Genomic DNA, 24211 nt, shown 5'->3' with positions numbered 1-24211 from the left:
TGCGCGGGGCGGCGCGGGGCGGCGCGCTCGAGTGGGGCGCTGAGGGCGGGAGCGCTCGCGCCCCGTCTCTCGCGCCGTTTCTGCCTCGCGCCCCCTCCCTCAGGGCGCCGTTGGCGGCCATTACGGGGGCGCCGGCCGCGAGCGAGGCTCCAACGGAGCGCAATTCCCCTTCCTCCCTTCCTTCCTCCCTTCCTTCACTGCTTCCCACTGCATCTCATGCCTCACCCCGTGGTTTGGGCACTCGAGGCCCGAAGATCAAGGGGTTTGTGGCCGTCTGTGCGGACGTGTAGGAGGCAAAAGCTGTGAGAGTGCCGGCGCTGCTGGTGTGTGAGGTACTAAAATTGCCCCTCTAATACCGCAAGGTGAAATGAGGCATCTGGATAAAATGTTTCCCCACTTAAATACATTTTTGCAGTGTTTGCTAACATGGTTTTCATAATGGGTGGGCGATCTCTCCCCATACCAGCAGGAAGCAGCTCCTTCAGGCAGATGCTGTAGTTCCAGCCTGAGGGTGGCTTTGGCTGCCCAAATACCCACCTGAATATTCACTATGACCATTTCAGGTAAAACCCTGAAACTGAAACATGAAAAATACAGAACCACGCAACTGACATGTGTGACATATTTCAAACTCTGTTATTAGCCTTCAAAGTCCATGTCCCTAATGGATATCAGCGAGTTGTCTGTGTCCCACAGCGCAGGGACAATTTGCGGATGTCAGAAGAAAAAGTATTTTAAAGATGTATACTTCCCTTTGGAAAATATATTAGGCGCTTAAAAGATGAATAACCACAGTTCTCTTGGTGAAAATGAAGCATCACACATATTTTAGGAAAGGTTGTTATAAGTATTTATTGTACGTCAACTTGTAGAGAGAATGTTTTATTTTTTCAACAAATAAGGGCAAATAAGTGTTTGTTTTCCTGTTTATTTCTGGTAGAGGGAGAAAAACCCTAAAACTCAAGATTCACTGGATTGGTAAATTTTAAAAAGTTACATGTTTGAGGGGAATGCCTTGAGTGCAAACATGCTCTAAAGAGGACACAACAAGGCACCTGAGTCCGGGGGGGTATGAGGACTCTTTTTTTCAAGGGGGAAATTCACACTGAAAATCTTTGGCAGTATTAGAATTCCTTTGGATAAAACAAACTGAAGTTGTTGCTGGAAATAGATTTGGCAGCCTCTTCCATGGTCAGGAAGAGGCTGTGTCAACTTGGAAGTCTTGACAGGACTTTTTATAATATCTGAGCTATTTTGATGGGGTCTGTGGATCTGGGCTTTGCATAAAGTAGAAAATGAAATAATTTAATTTTTATTATTCACAATACACTTCACTTGATACCTAGATTTTCAGTAGTTCAGGTTTGGATTTTTTTTTTTTTTTTTTACATGAGCTCTCTTTCTCTGTCGTTAAATACCTGGGGAGCTTCACCTCATTATTTCTCTCAAGCAAACAAAATCTAATCACCTTGTAGGAAATGACAAACCAGGTTTACTCGGTAAGTCCTGTGAACAGCTGTGAACATGGCACCAGACACTTGAAGTCAAAGGGCTTGTAGTCCATCATGATGGCCCTCACGTCCTCTCACTGGCATCAGATCTGCTGATCCCTGTGAAAACACGTGTTTTGCACAGCTGAAATACTAAGAAATAGTCTCAGTCTCAGCTCTAGGAGAGGTGAGAGGAAAAAACTGATATTTACAGCTCTAAGGACATTCAGGCTTCCCCTTTCCCTAGCAGCAGCTTTGTTTTCTGCAAGGTCTCAGCTGTTGTAACCGGAACTTTGTGCACTGGATCGTTTGATCCAAACATCAGGCATGTCTGGCTGGCTGTTGGGCAGCACGACCGGCCCTTCGTTCCCCACGCCAAACCGATTTTTCCATGAGGAGCTGTTCTGCTGGGATGCAGCTGGAGAGACATCAAAGACAGTCTCCCTCAGGTCCAGCCGCAGGGTATCTCTCTTGCCGTTCAGGTAACCTCGCTCGGCGTTACCGTAGGAGTCAGACAGCTCTAAGGCATCGGGACAGGAACTGGCTGATTCAGCCAGCTTCAGGCCTTGCTCAAAATCGCTGATCGACGTCTCGCTGGAGATGTTGAGCATATCAAAAGAGCTGCCAAGAGAACAAAGGCATCTGTGAATTTTGTAGATGTCAGCAGCAGGGAGAGGGCTGTGCTCTGAGGTATAATCTGATTGCTGCTGGGCAGTGTCACTGGAGCACTGGGATTTATTGAGCTGCCCTTCTTCTTTCACGCCAGCAGGCTGGACGTGGTCCAGCCCAGACCCATCCCATGCTTTCAGACCATACTTCCGACAACGACAGTCTCGGCAGAGTCTCTCCCTGTGAATTTCTGTTTCTGAGGTGCTGTGCTTGTACGGAGAGGAAGTTTGCAAGGCGGGACACTGGCAGAGAGTGACCTGCTGGTCTCCAAGGGTGTCCTGCAGACTCTGCCTCTCTCTTTCCAGGGAGGGGTGTGTTCCCACTCGAGGGCATCTGTTGTCTTCAACTTGTATGTCTTCAGAGAGCACAGAGGGCCGGTTGGACAGCTTGCTCGTGGAAGTGCTGTTGTCAAAACTGTCGCTGAGTTTCCTGGACAAGGGTTGGAGCTCGTATTGCTCGTTTGCGGTGTTGGACTCCTGGACCTTCCGCAACCGGTTTTGCTTCTCGCTGCCCCCACAGGCAAAGTTTCCATTCGGCCCGGAATCATCAGAGTAGTCTTTCATGGTGTGGGCACAGGGCCAAAGGATCTGCCCGCAATTCTTCTCTGGGCCGAAGAAGCAGCAGAGCGACTGGAAGAAGAGGCTGGCAAACCCACAGCTGATACAATTGATCATCATGATGAATATCCCCAGCTTCCTGTACGCCAGGACCGTGGCAGGCAACATAATGATCCCTGCAGAGAAGAGAGCAGAAGCTGCCATGGCTGTGGCACAGCTCATCTTCTTCAGGGAAAAGGCCACTCGGCTCAGGCGGTCGGAATGGGGACACAGGTGATAGGAGATGCAGTAGTTGACAGTGAAGTCAACAGAGAGACCTACTGCAGCTGAAATGAAAAGAGACTCCACTGCGTTGAGCTGCCACTCCAAGAGGACCAAAAGGCCAGTGGTTACCAGGACGGTGCCTGCAATGGCAGTAACAGAGAAAACGCTAAGGAGAACGTTCCAGGTCGTGAGCAGCAGCACCACGAAGGAAATGGCTATGGAGAGCCCCATGACCACCATGGTTTCTGTGCTGAGACTGTGCTGGAGGTTGTACAGCTCTAGTTTACTGGTAAACCATCCGTTCTGAAGCCCCACGGGGGCAGTTTTCATTTCCTCTGTTATCCAGAGGCTGATTTCCTCATAGAATTGTTTGGCTCTGCTGTAGTTGAAGGTATAGTGATAAATAGTTTGAAACTGCAGCACTAAGGCAGCGACATTTCCCTCCCCATCAAACCTGAGCCCCATATCATACGTTTCTGCCCCTTCCCTGCCCTCTTCCAGGAGCATCATTTTGATGCAGTGCAGGAAGACTTCGCTTCTGTAAGGGAAGGAGAACTGGTTACAGCAAAGGTTGAAGCTGTGGTCTCGCTGGGAGCACTGGCGACTGTCCATCCACCTGAGGAACTCCTCCATGAAGCACACAGTAGATTTCTGTTCTGCATCAGGGTAATAGAAAGTTTTGTTCTTCACTTTTTGGCAGAATTCGAGGAGCCAGTTCTGGGCATCGGGGTTTTGGATGGTGAAGGTGGTGTCTGTCACTAGGGTGCCGTTGCTTTTTGGATTGAAATGGTCCCCGTTATCCACAGGCAGAATGCCCCAGACTATGGTGACAGGCATACGCTGCCCTTCTCCATGCTCTAGCCTCTCAAACATGAACTGGTGGCAGTACTCGGAATCATACCTCTCAAAGGGGTGGCTCAGCCGGAACACTTGGATGGACGATGTCTCCAGAGTCGGGAGTTTGAGTTTGGGGTTGGAACAGGAAATGTAGGCACCTCCTATGGCTAAGGCAGCAAACCAGCAGATCCAGATGTACCGAAACTTGATGACCCCACAAGGCAGAAGCTTTTCAAAGAGTAGCTTGGAGGTTTCAGACAGAGTGTTCTGGAGAGCCCGGAGGACGTAATGGACGGACAGAGCGACCCTCTTGTGGCTGCTGTTGTTCCAGTAGGCTTCTGGCTTGTAAACGCAGGTCGTTGCGATGTAGCGCTCGTAGAGCACGGCCGAAGAGGGCAGCCAGGTCATCATGAAAACCAGGTTCACCAGCACCGAGGTGCCCATGTAGACGGCGAAGCAGCGGATGGCTGTGATGTTGCTGATGTAGCTGGCGTAGAAGGCAGCACCGGTCGTGAAGCATGAGGCCAGCATGAGATAGGCAAAATGGTGCATGGTTTGACTCACCCACTGAGCAAGCCCGGCAGAAGGGTTCTGGCTCTTGCTGAGGTTCCACAGGTCGAAGAAGACAAAGGTGTGGTTGGCACAAATGCTGCTGAGAATGATGACTGCTGTCAGGTTTACAAAAGGGAAATAGGTGAATCTGAAGGCCACCTTGTACAAGAAGTAGGAGATCATCAAAGAACTGACAACAGCGAGCAGGACCATCAAAGTAATAAACACTGAACGTAAATAAAAAGAAATGCTTAGAAAAATAGCTAATATTGCCAGGACTGGATACTTAGTATCCAGTAAAAGGTAGTGCTGGAATAGTTTCTGTTTAAGGCCCAGGTCCATTCCAGTGATAGACGTGTAGTTATCAAACAGATCCCAGGTTTCAAGGTTGTCTAAGTAGATCCCCATCATAGATGCCCCTTTTCTTGTAGGCAGGAAAAGCAGGCTGTATTTCAGAGAGGGCACTTGGTACTCCATCGTCTGGGGACTGAGAAAATCCCTGTCGACCAGGAAGTGAAGCAGCTGGTAGATGGCATTGAAGCGGGTACATTTTTCTGGGACTTGGGCACACTGAGAGTGTTTCTGTCTGACAGCCTCGGGGCCTATGCAGGATGGAGTGAGGACACCTCGGTGGTAGTCTGGAGCACAGGCACGGAGCAGGGCCAGGGTGTGGGAGATGTCTCCTTGGGTTATCTCCAGACACGAGGACCTGTTGTAAAGGACAGCAATGTAGTTCCCCAGGGACCAGCTCGGGCAGCATTCATTGGTTTCAGTGCGCTGGCAGAGGTCTCTAAAATGCACGTGTGAGCGTATCTGAAAAATATGAGGGGGCACCAGGTCAGACCCTCTCTTGCAGCTCCAGTGTTCCTTACTCGCTGCAGTAACTCTACTGTCCTGTCCTGTCCTGTCCTGTCCTGTCCTGTCCTGTCCTGTCCTCTCCTCTCCTCTCCTCTCCTCTCCTCTCCTCTCCTCTCCTCTCCTCTCCTCTCCTCTCCTCTCCTCTCCTCCTTTCTCCTTTTCCCAAGATGTACCACCCATCCCTGGCCATCCTCCCAGTGATAAATCCCAAACACTGAAGATACGGAAATTCAGTAGCCTTTTGCAAAAATTAAACCTTGTTCATTATTATATTTTATAACCACAGACTTGAAAATTTGGCTCCTATGGCAAATGCAGCTCATCCAATTAAACTTCCCACTTGTAAAACTTTGTACAAAATTCTCCAAGCAGTTAGCTCCATTTCCTTAATTACATTCTGCTGCCCAAAATCCTCAGAAGCTTCTGATGGACACCTTTAGTTTCTGGACCAGCTCCTCTTCAGTCTTCATTTATTCTTGTTTAATTTGCAACTGGCAGGTGGGATCATCCCTATATTGCCAAGTAGGTGAAATGTTTTGAATTCCTCCAGGTGAAACCTGTTGCGTAGCTTACATTGGTTTTTGTCTGGCATCATCTCAGCAAGACATCAAAGACTGCAGCAGACAGAAAAGAGACAGCCTGTACCATGTGTTCTTCCTGCCATCACTGACCTTGTCTTGTTCCATTTGACACATAGACTGAATTGCTTGCAAGTTCCATAAGCTCCCAGCAGTTGTGGACATAAATACCAGCTGAGAATAGCTCTTTTCTGAAATAAAAAAGGAAGAAAAAAATCATAAAAGGATTAGGTAATGAAGATGAATCAACCAGGCTGTTTGGAGCAGACTCTCTGCACAGAAAAAAGAAATATGTATCCCTGTCCATAGGACAGCTCTGGAGGGCTCCCTGGAGGGAAGCAGGTCACAAGACAGTAGCGAGCATGTGCCTTGTGTGACCCCAGCCCTGCCCCTTGAAATTGGTCAGCAGCATCAGGGCATTTTCAAAATCAAATGTCAGCTTGCCTTTAGTGACTGCTGGCATCTGGTTCTGCATCCCTGGAACAAGGGAGGAGCTGGAGCTCAGCCCAAAACCCCCAAGGACCTGCAGGTCTGGTGACTTTTTTCAGAAGTGGATAGAAGGCAGGGAAGAGAATAAAAATATCTGCATACTGTTCCTCTTCTTTCTACTTACTAGTGCTCATTTTGGGACAAATTTGGGGGGTGTTGGAGTTTTCTGCTTTTCTCTCCAGATTTTACTGCCATTTTTCAAGAGGAAAAAGAACAGAGAGGGAGCAGACAAGGGAGAAGGAGCAGACAGCAAGTGGGGCATATGCTATTTTTTCAGAATATTCATTTTTGGTATGGGTAAAAGGTGAAAACATTAGTCCTTTAATGTGTGCTTTCAAGCTATATTTCTAAAGGCAAAACAAGAAGTATGGCAGAGAGTTATGAAGGAGAAACAACTTTTCAGAATTTCTGCACCAGCCTTTTCTGACCACTGAAGTATGAAGTGCCGGGAAGGGCAGTGTCAGAGCTCTCACAGGTGGAATTGTAGACACTGCTTGCATAGAGCAAATTCAGAGTATTCCCTGTGTCCTGAACTTTGACAGTTCTGTCAGTTAAGTTCTGGGTGTGCAGTATTTAGTGCCCCATCAAGATTTCAGTCACCTGGTGGACCACAGAAGAATCCGTCTGCTCCATAGATGGTTTCCACCATTCTCCGTGTCCTCGCTGCTTGTTCTCCTTGAGCAGCCTTCTGTCCTCTGCCAATGCCAAGGTCATCATAACTAGCAAGAGGGCAGATTATTGTTAATAACCATTATTATTAACAAGAGAGTGTCTGGTGGGGAGTTACATTCACTGCCAAGGCTCTGGTGCCACACACAGCAATAGGGAGCCCAAATCCATCGCAGGCACACAGAGTTCAAACTCTCCAATGCTTCAGTTGCTTTTAAGAATAAGATGTATGGAATTCGCATAGATATTTTTGCATATTGAATATATGACTTTACAACCAAAATGTTCCTCAAACCCCAAACCAAGCTCAAATACCTTTTCTTCTTGGCATAGGGAGAAAGGGAAAGGGTCTTCTTGTAGCCTGTATGGCTCTCGATATTCCTCCACACAATGAGCTTCCTGCCAATGTCAGTGTCCCGTGGCTCGAAACCCTGTACCAAGGAAAAGGGTTTTGTCACAGCTCCACTTCAGCTCAGCTGCCCTCAGGCCTCCTCCAACACATGGAAACTGTGTGAGACTATTACTGCATCTTGGAGAGATACACAGATTGAACTTTCCCTGGAAATATTGCATCCCCGAGACAAGAGAAAAAACATGAACCCTTTCCCTCTCCCTTTCCCTTTCCATCAACAATGGCTACAATTATCTCTCCCTGATCTTCTAAGAATTTCTCCTCCTTTTCAAGCAGTAGTAGTCCTTTACAAAAATGAAACTAGTTTTCCTTTTAGTGGACAAACTCTAGTGTATTCTTATTTTCTTAAGATTTCTGATGAAGCAGAGGCAGGGATGATTGTAGGAAATGTGGCATTCCACATGGAAAACATTCCATGTGCATAGTGCTCAGAACAGGGCATGCTCTCCAAATCCAAAGCCTCATGCACAGACTGTAGGAGCCAAAGCCAGCTCCTCTAGCCAGTTTCTGCCAAGCCTAGCTATTCACTGTGGGCAATCCCAGCCTTGGAAGGGAAGCAAAGGGAGCAATCCCAGTTTGTGTTGGCAGTGTCTCCACACTGGAGTGAAGGCACTAGTGGGAGTGCACAACACGGCTGAGGGATGGGCTGGTGGCTGCCGCTGCCATGGGCTGTGTTCTTGCTGAGTGTCAGGGGCAGCTGTGAAGGACTGGCACATTCTGCTCATCTTGGAGGGATGGTATCACTGTTTGGGTGTTCCTCACATTCCCACTGACAGCCCAGCTGCAGGGACTTACCATGAGGGGTTGTGAAAAGTCGGGCAGGCTCCCAAGCAGCAGCCCGGCCACGGTGCAGATCGCCGCCACCACGGAGCACAGCGCCAGCACGGCCAGCGGCCACTCCGCCATCAGCTGCGAGTAACTGCAGTCAACAGGAGGGGGAAAAGTGCAGCTGGTGAGATGCTTCTGCTCTGAGCACAAAACCTGCTGCCGAGCCAATGAGGTGTGAGGAACAGGAAGGGAAAAATCAGGGTCTCTGGTTTGTGCAGTTATTTATTGTGAAGCTTGTGTAGTGCAGCTATTAATGAACATATTACCCCTCTAACTGGATATTTGCAGGCAGCTCTAATTAACTCGGGTAATTACATTTTGCCTCCCTGAGTTTTCCAGCTTTTTCAATCAGAAATAATAAAAAACAGACTCTTGTGTCCTCGAGCAAAATGAAGCTTTAAACATTTAAGTTCAAAGACTGCATTTAGAAAGAGCCTCTTAATTTCCTCTGCATTGTGCAATGTCAGCTGGTGGCTGCAACAGTTCAGGATACAGATTTCCAAACTGGACCCTGAGAAATCTTTGAATTATTCTGAAGAGTCCCTGAGGGTAACTGACCTGAGCAAGCCCACTGTCATTGGTTTAAATTTGTGTATTTAGACGCTGTTCTAAATTCATACGTGTTTACTAGGATACATACAATTTTAATGATGTATCACAAAATTTGGATGACATCAAAACCCTTCCAGGGAAGCAGCTTACTCTGGCCAAAGTATTATTTGCCAGTTACTTTTGTTCTTAAAGAACTGGTGTAAAATTTTCTATCCAAGTTCTGGTTTTCCTTTGGGACAAACTCTCCCATACAGGATGATCTCTGAAAGTTACTATCCCACATTTTTTACCAGTGCAGGTTTTACTGCGTCAAGATTTTTGTCTTCCTCAGAAATATCAGTTGAGATATAAGATAGCAGAATGGGTTCCTGCTCTGGTTTGGCAGGCTAGCTCTTTTGTGTTCTGATGTATTTCTGAAATACAAGACTTTCTTTGTTCAAAAATAGTTGACAAGTATTTGTGAAGGGAATTGAAATATTTATGAACTTTATTTGAGATGGAATATTTCTCCTTTGGGGCTCTTTTGCCCCTTTTGCCTGGGACTCCACCACAGCTATTTCATCATTAGAAGTCATCACAAGCACTTCAGACACCTTTTCACATGACTTTTGATTTTTTAAAATTTTGTTTTGGCCTTTTTTTTTTTTTTTTTTTTTTTTTTTAATTTACAATTGCCTTATCAAGTTTGTTTTCATAGACCAAGTGTTTACTATGAAAATAAACAAAACTGCTCTTTACTCATTAAAGTACCTAATTTCTGGAGGTTGTTTTGGGTGTTTCCATGTCCAATTACCAGAAAAAAAAGAACAAAACAAATCAGCTGCAGTGCCTGATGGGGGAAGATGCTTACCCAAACCAGCCAGAAGCAATAGTTTACAAAAGTCAGATTTTAAAGGGAAATAGAAAGCAATCAAATTATTTAAATTTTGCTAAATGTATTTAAACTTTTCTGTCTTTAGAAAAGATGAGTTTATTTAATGGATGGGCTCTTTTCCTTATTGCTCCTCTGACAGGACAAGCTGGATTAATCTTACGTATATATAGATATATAAACACATATATGTATGGTATATATACATGCACACAGAGACACTTCTAGAATTGTTATATATGGAAAGCCACTATATGGGTTAGAGCCAGGCACCTGCCTATGAACAGCTACTGAGACAATGTTACTATTCATTAATGCAGCTTAAATTGATCTCACAAGCAAATGGAGACCTTTCCCAGGAGCGCTGACCTCGCCTCTGGAGCTGGGCCTGCTGGGATGTCACCAGCAGTAACACTCTGCTTCTCCTAATAGCAGGACAGGAGAGCACTGATCACAGGGTACAAGGACAGGAAGCTTTTGCTGTTAAACATACCTTTTTGGCATCCTGAAAGCTTTGTCATGTCTGCAGATAGAAAGGAAAAAAGATGTGTTCATTTATTATTTCTCTGGGATGCCCAGTGCTGGGCTGATCCCTGAGCAGGTTAACCCCTGCAGGGCTATGAGCACCAAGGTGAGCCAGTGCTGACACAGGTCTGTCACTGTGTGAATTAGTTTAATGAATAATAAAGTCTTTTCCTCTCCCATTTTAACCAAACAGGATGGGAAGCCATCAGTCACTCCTCATTTTGCCCCTCTCAGAAAACCCTGCAGAAAGTACTGGACATTAGCAACGCAGTCCTGTAGAAATCCCATTGCAGATCTGATCCATTAAAATCTATCTGGCTTAAGTGCTTTTCCTGCACTTCTTAAAGTGTTTCTTGACAAAAGCAAACCTCTTTATCAAATCGCATGAGCTGGGCTAGCAATAACTGTAGATAGCTTATATTTCCTGTTTAGCTCAGCAAGGATTTTCCCAAAAAGGTGACTCATTTTTTTCCTGGATCTCTCCAAAGACAGTGTCTTTTCAGGCTATAAGAGCAGAAAGCCAGTGGAGCTGCCAAAAATATTTCATCTGGATTTTCTTCACAGAGAAGCATTTGTCACTCCTGTCACTTTGAAGGGCTGAGGGGAGAAATAAAGAAGCCTTCCCCAGGGGCTCCAAAGTTTGTTAATGAATCCCTGAGGACAAGCTTTCCACCAGCATCCTGTCAGAAAAGCTGCATTTTGGTGGGTCAGGTATCTACAGGACCTTTTTTTCTGCTCTCTGCACTGGAATGTCCCCTTAAAACATGCCCCAGTCTGGCAAGGCCTTGGCTTGGTCACAGCTTCAAGAGAACTGCTCCCACCTCCTTCCACAGCTGTGCCAAGCTCTGCTCAGCCAGTGCTCGCTCCTCCTCCCACTCTCCCACACTCCTGCCTCAGCCGGGAGAAGGTCCTGCTGCACTCCAATATCTGTGTTGGGCAGATGGCCCCCTCCCTGCAACAGCCAGCTGGGGACCTTGAGACAGCCCATCCTTCCTGGCCTTGTTAGGAGTGGGAGAAACGGGAAAGCAGTGGAGAGGAGCTCCCCATGGCAGAGTCACTCTGGGTGGCTCACGTAATAAATGATTCTGTGTTTTGCTTGTCATGCTAATGCTCTGTAGATTTGGGAGAGAGGAGCAAAGCAAAAGCCTCCCCAGATTATCAAAGCAAGGCCTCTCTGCAGCAGTACACTGCCCATCCTGTGCTAATTCCCTCACAATAGCTCTTCAAGCAGATTTGCTTGGATTAAAAACCTCATTCTGGCATTATTATGTTATCACTTTTCTGACTGCTGGTGCTGTACACTCTGCCAGGGATTTACAATCCAGCTGTGCTTCCTACTTAAATAACCTGTTACAGAGGACATGGTTCTCAATTTTGTTGATAGCATATGAGTGAAAAAGGATCCAGAAAAAGGATCCTGGAAAACGGTTCAGGAAAAGGACCCAGGCGCCTTTGACTGCAGTTCCTCTACACAAACACAAGCAAATTAAATCCTGTGTAAATAGCTGGAAAACGAGACTCTAAAGAGCTTTTGTGCCTAACACTGCAATGCTGTACACAGGCAAGAAAGGAATCCTGTGCCATCTCTTATCAGGACTCAGTGGCTACGGCAGTGAAGGGATCATGATCTCTTGTGCCAAGAGTGGACTCTAAAAGGCACGTTCAGGAGGAAGGATGGTGCCGGCTGGAAGGAGTAGAGGTTGTAGCTCAGGCTGTTGTTACCCAGGCACTGCACACAAATTGATTCTGTCACAAACAGCAAAGAATTCATACGCTGCTTTGCTGCTGAACCTGGAAAGCCAAATAATGTTCCCCCCTTTTGTATCTCTCACTACTCAGCTGTAGCCAGTGCTTACCCTCTGCTACCACTCCCTTTCAGCATTGGCAGCAGCTTCTGTGGGAGCAGGAAAAGAATGAACTCTGTTCCCATCACTGAGAACTCTGCCAACATAAAGGACTGGCAGCTTGGTGGCTTGGAGTGCAAAGGGAGAAAATACAAAGGTAAAGGAAGATGGGCATATTCACAGCTGCGTGACCTAGGAGTGATTGAGTCACCTTGGCTTTAGCCAGCCACTCCCTTGAGAAGGAAATCCCACCTCTCCCCGGCATGGGAATGGCAGCTCTCTGTACACCCACACAGAGGTAGAGAGGAAACTGGATCCTTCTGTGTGTTTTGGAGCTGCTGCTGCCCTGAGCTGAAGAGCAAACTCATGTTTCATCCATCCCAATTCAGACTCTGCTCATCCCTCCCCCTTCCCCCCACCAAGTCTGGAAGACGCTCCTTTGAGCCGCCCTCCGTGTGCCTCTTACCTGACTGTGACAACGTGATGTTGCACCGGCCGCCGCTGCCCGGGGGACCACTGCTTCCAGGGCGTTCCTGAGGCCTCGTGGTGGGAAGCTGGCACAAGATCACCACTGGAAAGGTGGGAACACAGCACGGGCCTCTCGCCATGCCCAGGCAGCCCATAGCTGCCTCGGGACTCCTCCTGGTTGCAGGGGTAATATGGGTGGTGCTGCTGTGAGTCCTGCGAGCTGGTTGGCACCTGGCCATTGGACTGGGTGGAGACTGGCCCAAGCGTGTGGCTGGAGGAGGGCAAGTTGTCTTCCCCCAGCCCGGGGGATGCAGGAATGGGGCAGTGATGGACTGGGCAGATTTTTTCCCAGGAAGTGCCACTGTAGCTGAGCTCAGCGTTCCCAATCTCTGGCATGGCAAGGCAGGTCTGGCAAGGTCCTGCATTTTGTTTTTCCCTATGAGAGAAATGAAGGGAAAGGTAAAATGGGAGAGGTTGAAAGGCTGCACTGGGGAGTTGCATCCCAAGAACTGGGGATGCTCACAGACCTCCCACATAACACAAATGTCAAACCTCACCCACTGTATCCTGTACCAGAAGCCAGCCTAAGGGCTAAACTGGATTATGCTTTTTATACAGACATCCATGACTCATTCAGGGATCCCAAGTGATGTAGGATCCTTTAATCCATACTTTGTGTGTGTTGCTCCAAAAGTTTGAAAAATTGGGTAATATCCTACCCAAAAAATTCTCCAGGATCTTTCACTCTGGAGGGGGGTCCTAACTCAGGACCCAGAGAGATTGCAGAGGCCTGGAAAACAGAAACCAAAGGAATCTGCATGTGAAGAAGCCATTCAATTATCTGCACTCCTTGGGAGGATTAATTAGTGTGATTACTCTGCAAGAGGACTGGCACTGCTCCATGTTGGATCAGCAGGAGAGTGAGTCATCCCTGGCACCGGCACAGCTGAGCAGTGAACCTGAGGGCTGTGACATCTAACAGGGCCTTCAGCCTCCAGCCTGGCACATTCCTTAATGGCTCCCATGTCCTGCATGCTCCACTGGGCTCTTCAGGAACTTCTTAGGCACACATCTCCCAAGGATGACAGCAACAAATTTTATTTGTCTTACCTCCTAGGAAGGAGATCTCTATAGATCCTTTGAAACTTGACTGTCTTCTGACTGCTGAATTTATTTAGACAAAACATTTGCAGACTCCAGTTCCCAAGTAATGAGGTGTCTGCAGGATACAATTTCTTCTCTCCAAGGAATTTTAAGCATTATTTCATTCCTATAGTTCTTGATTTATGGAGCCTGAGAGGTTTTGCTAGCTTGGATAAAGTTTGAATAATACTTTGAGGGACTGCTTATTCTGTATGACACAAAAACCCCTTCACACAAAATAGACTGAGGTCCTTCTGACCCCAAAAATGCTTTAGGAATTGCTGTCCCAAGAGATGCAAACACCAGCAGTTTCTGGTCCTTGTTCAGAGCACGTGCCATGGTCTCAGAGCTGAATTATGTGTCTTGCTGCAGTGCCTGGCGTCCAGGATTAAAAAGGACAAACAGTTCAGGCCAGCCAGAATCACAAAGTGTCTCAAGTCATCAAAGAATTATGAGTGTTGGAGCAAGACTGCAGTGAGATGAACTTTAGCCCAAGGCACCTGGTTTAATGTGGGGAAAAAAATGAAGGTAAAAAGTCGGGGAAAGGATATTTTTTTGTATTTTGTAGAGTCCCTCTCTACAAAACTTATTTTTCTCACAGCTATGGAAAAGGGCAGAATTTTAATGATTACAAATCTCTGGAATTGCACCCAAAGTTAACTGGCATGAGATTATCAAAGACAAAAGAATCTAGTGAATACTATTAGCTCAGTATTGCTTGAAAATTGATAATTTTTTTTCCAGAAAGCAGGACATAGTTGCCTTGGCAGTCTCTGCTGTGTGCTTTCCAACATCAGCTGAGTTTATCAACACTGATAAACTATATTTCACGATTGTTCAAAACGGGCTTATTTCATTAAAATCATTACAGCAGAGCCATGTTTCTGGTAGCAGTTACACCAATATGTGGACACTCATGGCACAGGCATCACACTTAGCTTCTCTTGCACACTGTACCAGTCCAGGGACCAGCAACAGAGAAATCTTGACTGATTAAGCGCCATCCAATGCTACATTTAGTTTCTAAGCCTAAAGAAAGCTGCAGCAGTTACAGACACAGATAGCACATTCCTGGGACCTGACTTCAGAAGCCATAATTGATGTGCAAATGAAAAGTAGCCAGAAAGAAGTCAGTGTCTGTGCTGAAGCAGGTGCCAGAAAAAACAGCAGACAGGTGTGTGCACACACCTTATCTCACCTCAGTGAAATAAGGTCGAAATAAGGTTGAGATAAGATTGTCCCCAGCACTTCCAGTGCTCATTTGCCTCTGAACTGCAAGGCAAGTAATAGTAAGACTTGAGCTGGTTCAATGCAGCAAGAGGGAGAGCAGCTGGCAAAGCAGAAGTCCCTGAACTGTGACAGTGATATCCCAGTCACCCACAGAACTTGTCAAATAACATCAACAATAGGCTTGAAGTCCTTGCTGTCCTGTCCCAGGTGGATTAGTGACAGGATTACCTGGCCTTTCAAGCGTGTGATTTGTGTTAGAGCTCTGTGTAAAGGCAGTTCAACAGGAGAGTCCACATTTGTCATATATGAGATTACAAAGGCAGTGCCAGCAAAGCTGCTCAGGAGATGCAATCTGAACTCTTGTCTGGGGTTCTTACAACCTCATCAGAGCCATCCCTGCATGGGGAGGGATTCAGGTGCAGCACGGGGAAGGAGCGCTGCAGACAGACCAGGGAAAGATTAGGGTCTGTGGCAGGCAACACATAGAATTACATCTTTAATTAGTCATTGCATTTCACTACTAATTATAGAGGCAACCTGATGGGAGGGTGCTAAACCACCACGTCCCCTGCAATGCTGGTGAGCTGCAGGGGCAGAGGCTGTTTGGGAAACCTGACCTGGAGGGTCCCTCAAGCCACGCTCTCAAGCTTGAAGTGTAAATCATCCCACTCTTCCCATGTGTCCAGTGACTTGCTTGCAGTTTTGTACTGCGGGGTATTTTCATCAGAGAGCTGAGGTCATGGTAGTGTTGTGCTTTGACATAGACATTTTCTGACTCCCTTTTTGTTGCCTCTAAGTTAATATTTTTCCTCGACCTTGAGTCCATTGTTTTCCTAGTTTTTTTCATACTTTTAATAGGTGATGCTCTCCTACAGTGCATAATAATTCATGACGACACTGCTGCACTGACATTTTGTGTTTTGGTGTTCCTTACACCTGTACTATATTTTCAATCTTTTTTTTCCCAAAGGAAAAGCAAAATTCTTATCCCTTTAAACTACCATGTCTGTACAGTAATCTGGGACCAGAGTCTTTTCATGACTTAATTAGCCCGTCTGCCTCATCTAAGAGTGAGTATGGGACACTGGATGGAACAAAAGGGCTTTTACAAAATACACTTTGAACATGGTCTGGGAGAGGCAGGAGACCATGCAGTGAAAATTTCTTCCCCCACAAACCCCTCAGCTACAAAACCTCCGGGTAGGGAAAGCAGATGCCAAACCCTTGGATATCGCAGATTGCCTCCGGGTTTTCTGCACATACGTTGATAACATTGAGTCTAATATTTCACACAAAATCACACTCTTCTTGTTTACCATCTTTGCTGTGAAATGCTGTCAAGTTCTGCTCTTCCCCCGCATGTCGTTTCCTAACTCAATCCCTGGCCTGCTCAGTGACTTCAGATTCTGGAATAACTTTTGCAAGTTAGGATCATTCACTCATGACTTCTCTCCATTATCTCTTTTTCAGACTAAACAATTACAGCTCTGTCAATCACTCTCCGGATATGAGTTCCCTTATGCTCATCCCTCTCCAACTCCATGACGATGTGACCTTGGCTATCTATAATCTCCAGGGAAACCTGGAGCTTGCAAATAATGATCAGTTTGGATAATCACTGCTGGCAGCTTGGCAGAGTTCGAGTCTCCACTTGCTGCTCTCCCAATTAGCTGTAGTGCTGGTGAGCTTAACCTTCGGTCTGCTGAGGTCTGCACCAGACACGTAGGCTGCTCCATCTTTGCATAAAACCATGTCGCTATTACTTTTCTGGGCCCTCAGGACCCTGAAATATGCTAGAAAAATGTTTCTGGGGATTTCTGATGTCTGTTTGCTGTCAGGCACGAGGAGAAGAGGGCAAAGCACCACACTGGACTCTGCCTGCCACGCTGACAAAGACCTTTATTTTTAACATTTATTCCCACTCTGGGCTGTGTCAGATATTTAATATCTTTGGGATAAAATGGGCAAAAATGGAGTCTCAGCTGCAGAAAAGCCTATAGAGGCAGCTGACAGCTTGTTTTCTCTTCCAGGCTCAACTGGATGCGACCAGAGAGATGCTGGGAAAGGAGAAAAGAAGGGGTGTAAAGGAAGGAATGGACTAGGGTTAACTGCTCCTGTTACCCACAGCAGTGAGCTGTGTTGCTCTTGCTGTTTGCCTCTCCATCTCTTGCCCTGAGATGTCTAGACAGAATAATAATCCAATTTATGGACCTGCCCAAGCCACTCTGAATGCAGCAGTGCTTCTCTGAGACGACTGTCAGGGCACGAACACCTTGTGTGGGGGACCCAGCAAAAGGACTGGAGCTTATTCCCACAAGAAAACAGAAAAGAGAGGGTCAGGATTTCTAAGGAGACAGCCTTCTGCCATTCCAGGTCTGCAAGGATGTGTAGCAATGGTGGGATACAGGGTCTGTGGCAGGAGCCAAGGGCTGTATGCTGTCAGTCCCCACCCCTGGCAGGGATTATCTCCCTCTTCCAGAGACCAGCATCCTTCTGTCCCCCAGAGAATGGCTGCAGGACTTGGCTTTAGGCCTCACCTGCTCTCTCGGCCCCAGCAGGGTGGTTTACTGGAAACACGCCGTGTTGGCTTCTTGCTCCCCTCAGGATGGTTTCGCTCTACAGCACACAGAGCCGAGCTGGGACGGAGGGAGCTTTGCAGGCAGGGACGGAGTAGCATACGGTCGCCTTCCTTTTCCTAAGCCACTCCAGTTTTTGTCTGGTGTTGCTGTCCCCCCCCAAGCCACGCAGCAGGAGAGCACATGTGATTCTGAGAGGGTAATGGGCCAAAAATATTCAGCCTTTTGCAGGAATGGCTCCTTTCTCCGTCTGCCTAATTCCACCCTCATCCTCAAACTCATTTCTATAAGCACTGCTTTTTATTTTTTTTTTAATAGATCATTTCCCCCTTTGCATACTAAAGAGAGGATCAAGAAAGAAGCACTTTGCATATGAAAGATGGGAAACACCTACCGAGTGAATGGAGCTGTCTGATGCCTGACTCAAACTACAACTTTTTCTGTTGCCAGAGGAATCTCAAGGGGGTATAAAAACAAGGAGAAAAATGGCAGAAGTCTGTATCTTGCCTACAACCAGAGCCCTTTTTCATGAAGAAACTTTGCTCAATTAGACATTAAGTGCCACAAAATTTCATTCATTAAAGAAAAGAAGCTAGTTTGATTCTCTTTCCCCTTTTTTTTCCTCCCCCTAGCAAAGTTTTGTTTGCATATCAGCTGTACAAGTGTTCCCAAATGAAAAAGAAATATGAATTCTTTCTGGATTAATTCCATGTGCTATAGGTCAGCTTCCATCTAGACTAATAGCTTTTTCCTGGAGAGCTGTAAATGACTTTTCAAGAATGTGCTTTTATAACGAAATTTAAATTTCTCTTTGAACATACCACCAGCAAAACTGCAGCGGAGCTCTTGAGAAAAAGATCTTTTTTCCTTGTATTTTCTAAGGAGGTAAGAATGCCCTTTCCCTTGGATTAGGGAAAGGTTCATTGCATCTCACTGTCACCTCGTTATCTAGCTCCTTGTCTCCCTGACAGGGAGAGACAGGCACTCCTGAGCAATCCATCTCCCCCTTTGGCTGCGGCAAATCCTTGTGCACTGAACAATTCCTGCGGTGTTCTTTTGTTTTGCTTTTTCAGTCTAGCAGCAGGATCGTGCATACCCTTGAGAAGACCTACAGTCTTTTTGTTAGTGAGACTCCCGAGTATGTTAAATCATCATGAAAAATTAATGAGACTGCAAAACTCTGCTTCCCACAGTCTGCCAGGAAAAGTTTAGTTTTATAATCCTTTCCAGTGACTCGTGCGAACAGCCTTACCTTACCTTTACCCCAGACAGCTGTTGCTGCTGCCGTGGGTACAGGTGTGTGTGCTGGGATAGAGCCAGACACGGAGGGCTCAAGGTTCCCACCCAGCCTTCAGTACCAGAATAGCTCTGGGAAAATCATGTTTGCTAAGCCTTGTTTTGAAGAAGAAAAAAAAAAAAAAAAAAAAAAAAAAAAAAAAAAAAAAAAAAAAAAAAAAAAAAAAAAAAAAAAGGAGTGAAATGAAAAGGGAAAGGGAAAGACATTTTTACCTCGGTGTCCTAGGCTAAAAGAGGCCAGGAAGAAAGGTGGTGTTTTCTGACATCTGTGTTTTTCTGCTGATGAGGTGAGAATTCATGATGAAGAGCCTTGGCTAGGGCAGAGGGTGGGGACCACAGAGCTAAGACTGAGTGAGCAGCATGGGTGAAGTTTGAAATACACCTGTGTAAGGTGTCTTAACTCTCTGTAACTTACCTCTCCCAGGCTCAAGTGTTCATTTCAAGACCTGTCTGAACAGCCAAGGAGTACCGAGACAAGCACAGAAAATGGCTCCAGCGACATTTCGGGCCCCACTGAATGCGCGAGGTCCAAGCCAGTGCTGGGCTGTCGCTGAAGACTGAGATCCAGAGGCACGGCAGCCTCTGGCCGAGGACATCAGAGCTGTCTGACGAGCAGTGAGTGCCCTGTCAGTGCCCCCGGGCGGGTGGGGCTCTCTCAGCGTGAATATCCTGTACCAGACAGAAATTGAACCCTGGGCTTTCAGAAAGGATTTGTGTGCTGCTGACCTGGGGGCATGCTCTGGTCAAGCAGAATCGGAAGAGCTTAGGTCTGTTATCCTGGTCTAACAAATGCCAATGTGTTTGTGAATATGGGATGCCTCCTTGCCCATCATTATGGGCTTGTTGATACTTCCAGAAAATGATGATTGTGGCTGCTAACCTGGCTTAAGACACCATGTAAGGGAGTATATGGTACAGGGGAATGAGGTATGTGGGAGTTTATGGAGGAGATCTTTGGACTGAAACCCATGTTTGCCCACAGCTGAGTGCAGTAGGGCTCTGTCTGAAACACGCTGGGCTTCCCAACAATAGCTCTCCCGTTGCTGCAGAAGGGAGAGCACACCACGTTGCAGGATCGAAACCTGCCCGGGAGGCCAAACCAGGAAGCCCCCTCGGCAGGACTGGCTCTGTATGGTGTTCCTGACCCCAGGGAAGGAGCAACCAGGGCCCCCGTTGGGCAGCGCACATCGCCAGAGCCCAAATCGCGGGTGGGCAGCTGGATAGGCAGCGAGAGACTCTGTTTGCACCCCCGGTGGGAGGACGGAACACACCTCGGCGGGACCGGGGGGGCCCTGGTCCGAGGAAAACCTGGTGACACCGACCACTTCCACACACAGAGCCGGGAGTGGCGGCAGGGCGGCAGTTCCCACCCGCCGGGGCACCGGCTCCCCGCCCCTGTCCCGATCCCGCAGCTCCTACCTGGGCGAGGCGGGGTCGCGACCGCGGTGAGTCCCCTCGGGTGGCGGCTCCCGGAGCGGCGGGGAGGGCGCGGCCTCCATGGCCGGCGGCGGCGGGCGCTGTCCGTGCCCGCGGTGCTGAACGCTCTGGAGCGACGACGGCGGTAGCGCCCCGGCGCGTCCCGGCTCTGCACGGCTCGACTCGGCGCGGCTCTGCCCAATTCGGCGCCTCTCTACCCGGCCCGGCCCGGCCCGGCCTGGCCCGGCCTGGCCCGGCCCGGCTGAACTCCGCCCGGCTCGGTTCTGTTCGGCTCGACTCGGCGCGGCTCTGCCCGGCTGGGCTCTGCCCGGCTCGGCGCGGCGCTTGCGCGGCCGCGGAGGCGGAGGCGGGCCCGGCGCGGGGCGGGCACGGGGGAGCAGCCGCCGGCGACGGGAAAACTGCGGGGGGAACTGTGAGCCCCGGGGCCAGCCTGGCTGTCGGGGATGGGGCTCAGCGTGTGCGTGTGGAACAGGAGCTGGGGGCACCGGACATCCTTTGGGTGACATCCCCGCAGCTGTGCTCCTGCTTGGCCCGGGCTGGGAATGCTCTTAGAAGCGCTCCTGGCCTTGTATGGCAGGTGCAGGGCAGCGTTTTGAATTGTTGGCTTTTAGAAGCACTAAATAAGTAATTATTTTTTGAAACAGATGGTAGGTTTGAAGCAACTGAGTTTAAAGCATGGAGAACATAGGGAGGTCAGGCATGTCCATCACCTTGCAGGATCCTTCAGTCCTTGTCTATCCATACCATGACATTGCTCTGAGCTGAGTGATAGCCACATGTGGCTCCTTGTGCATGGGGACAGTTTCTCAGAGAGCTGTTGGAAGATGGCTGCTCCTTCTGTAGCTGCTCTCATGCCAATGACCATGCCAATGACTCGTGTAGGAAGGGCTCGGGGCTTTCTCATGGCTGTGTATCATGGCTGTGTATATAGCCATGGGAGTGGCAGCGACCTTCTCTGCCTTGTCATCATCCTTTGTGTGGCTGTGGGGATAGCTGTGACCTTCTTCTTCCTCGTGGCCATGTCTGTGGACCTCACAGTGGCAGTGACCTTCTTTCTCATGAGGGTGGCATCCTTTTTGCTTCACATATACAGAACAGCTGAAGCAAAAAGGGAAAGTATTAGAGTGGAGAGTATCCTATAACTCCCACTAATCCTCTAGCTGCTTAGAGTAAGCCCTTCCTGCCTTAATGACTTAAATGCCCGAGGCAGTTTAAAGAACAAAAAGCTTTTCCTAATGCCAGGGTGGGTGACTCTACCACCGAAGGCTGACACCTCTCCAAACCCAGCAGGAGGGAGTTTCAAGGACAGGCTATGGGCAGCACGCTGGCCCAGTGTGGTGCTCTCTGCTGGGCTCGGCTGCAGGGGATCAGCCTGCTGTTCTGAGCCTTAGCCACAGAAATGTCACTTGCTTGATAGGATGAGATCCACTGCAAGGAGCAGCTCCAGAGCAGCGTGTATTGTGTGGCCCAGCAGGAAAGACTGAAACCTGGTATCTGCTGAAAAGATTGGCTGGCATTAATGTGGTGACAAGGACATGGGTGATATTTCCTTTTCATTCCTCCCGATGTGAAATAATAATTCTTGCAACAGTAATGATAATAATAGAGCCATGGGAGCTGCAAGGATGGTGGGAATCAGCTGGATTACAAACATCCCACTGCTTCTGACAGACAGGCACATCTTACAGCTTTAGTTTGGCTCAGCCCGAGGTGTGAACTCCTTGTCTGGTAAGTGGGGGTGATCACGCTTCCTCACTCCCACAGCTTGGCAGGTTTCCTCTGTACTGCTGCAAGGTATTCAACACATGGATTAATTATTTTTCATTGCCCTTAGCCAGGGGCTACAGCAGGGCTTGTGCTCCCAGCTGGCTGCAAAGCATTGCCCGAGGCACACAAGCAGCGCTGCCTGCGTCCCTCCTGGGGCTGCTGCTGCACTGCCACGGCTGGGAGGGACCGGCTGTGGTGGCCAAATCCGAGAACCCAGGAGTCCCTCAGTTGAAAACCTGCTTGGCTCTTGCCCCTGCAGTGCAGCAGAGGAGGAGCTGCCTCTCCCATCAGCCGGAAGCTGATGCTCCTCTCAGTGGAGGAGCAGTTGTGTCATTTGGAATATTGCCACTCTGTGATCTCCTTGTGCTTGGCCAGTTTGAGACTGGTGAGGCAGATCACAGCGTCATTCCAGTGGAGGGATGTGCTGATCCTGAGTTCCTCTCCTTACAGAAACAACCTAAGGATGAGCAGGAAGAACAAATAATTGGGATTTCCAAACTCTTTTAGGAACATAAATGCTTCTCACAAGACAATTCCATCAGGATGAGAACATCCTTCATCCAGAGGAACTCTTTCTTTCACGATGCCTGGCGAGCCATGATGGCTGAGTCAGCAGGATGGGGCCAAGTGGTCCGGAGCAGTCTCTTTGGACTGGGATGAATCCCTGCCTCTCTTTCTGCGGGCAGTGCTACCCTGCCTCTCAGAGAAGCAATGCTCAAAGCTAAGAACTTGCAGTGGTGACACCATTGTGATGTTTTGCACAGTGCAAAAACACTCATGTCATGAGTTTCATGGATACCCAAGCCTTTGGAGTCATCATGGCCAAAGCAAGGCTGGAGATCATTGTGCAGCTGCCTCGGATTGCAGCAGACTGCTGGTTTCCAGGCAATGTGCAATGGCTTGTGGATCTGCAGCCAGCTTATGGAGCCTGGTTTGTCACTGCTCACTGGAGCAATGAAATAGCCAGGGTATTTCTGCTGCTCGAAGCTAGTGACAGTGTGCCAGACACCTCCCGTGCTGGAAGATTTCCATGAGTACAGCAGCAGTCCTGGCTGCTCCTGCTGCATAAACCTCCCATTGTCTCAGCCACTGAAATTGCTTCCTTAGCCAGAGAACAGCTCTCTAGTGGGAGCAGTGCTGCATTAGCCAACCAAGCCCCAGTCACTTCACTGTGCAGAGCTTATTTTACAGGTGAATGTAGCTGCCTACCTTCTGAGGCTTCAGAAGAGGTTCATTTAGAGATAGAAAGTGCTTTAGTCATGGTTTCAGTGCCAGGACCTGAGTCAGAGCTGTTTGTCTGAACATTTACACTTCACACCAAAGCCATTGGTGCTGAGTGCCTGAAGAGAAAGGCCCAGATGGATGCTGGGTCTCCTCTACACGGCCAGTTTAATTTGCTGCTGTTCCAGAAGCAAGGCACAAGCAATTTCCTTGTGCACAGAAGGATGTGTGTCTCTGCAGATGTTTCCACTCCACAAAGCCCACCTTTTTCCTGCTTGCTACTGGTCCATGATGGCCTTTTTCTGGTTCATAGGTGCAGCAAAAATTTGAGGCTTTAGAAGTATAACTACCTAAAAGAATAAGATTTGTTCAGTGCCATTTGTGACCACTCTGAACTGGGATGGGTTTGGAGGAGCCACCACCTTCCAAAATTTGTGCAGTGTTGATAAAAAGCATCCTCACCAGTATGCACCACTTAAAGGCATGAGGTTGAAAGGGGCTCAGGAATTAGGCTCACAGGCTGTTTTTGACTGTCATTATTTCTACCCAGGGTGTGTGCTGGAGTGTGGCCCACATGCTGCACAGAAAGGAGAGATCCATGCAGGGCCCTTCTCTCTTTCTCAGGCTTCTGTGAGGCTCCTGCAGTGCTGGAAACCTCTGAATAGTTGTTGACCCAATACCAGGGCTGAGAAGGTTGCAGGCATATGGCAGTTATGTTTCTGGGCACTGGTACACTGCAAACTGAGGCAAATAAGAGATGTGCTGAATTTGCAGTGTGTTTGAAGGGGCAGGAGGCCCATGAGACCCAATTCAGCTTTGTCTTGGCAGGGGAAGTCTCACTGTAGCAATATTGTCCCATTTTCCCCGGTGCTGTGTGCTGGGAGCGCAGCCACATTCGCTCTGAGGCCGCCCATATGTTCACACCATTTCCAAGTGTGACTGACAGTGAGCCAGTTCCCTCCGAGCATCCTGAGATATCCCAGACTAATTCATCCCTTGCACATAAATATTCTTCCTATGAGGATTTGGGATATAAATTCTCAGCCTGGGGAAGGCAAGAGAAGGAGCTGGGATATTT

General features: G+C 48.2%; 1 protein-coding gene across 1 annotated transcript; it reads right to left on the bottom strand.

Annotated features, from left to right (window-relative positions):
- Positions 1 to 847: 847 nt before the first annotated feature.
- Positions 848 to 13139, bottom strand: DISP2 (dispatched RND transporter family member 2). The gene is given in 8 exon segments (XM_066320668.1): positions 848 to 5182; positions 5899 to 5996; positions 6895 to 7013; positions 7279 to 7394; positions 8171 to 8294; positions 10120 to 10149; positions 12462 to 12934; positions 12937 to 13139. Coding segments are annotated over 8 exon segments (4533 nt in total). The 5' UTR covers positions 13090 to 13139; the 3' UTR covers positions 848 to 1762.
- Between the last annotated feature and the right edge of the window lie 11072 nt (positions 13140 to 24211).

Source organism: Sylvia atricapilla, chromosome 6 (genome assembly GCF_009819655.1).
Source record: "Sylvia atricapilla isolate bSylAtr1 chromosome 6, bSylAtr1.pri, whole genome shotgun sequence".
Lineage (NCBI taxonomy): Eukaryota > Metazoa > Chordata > Aves > Passeriformes > Sylviidae > Sylvia > Sylvia atricapilla.
This window is presented reverse-complemented; position numbering and strand designations above follow the sequence as displayed.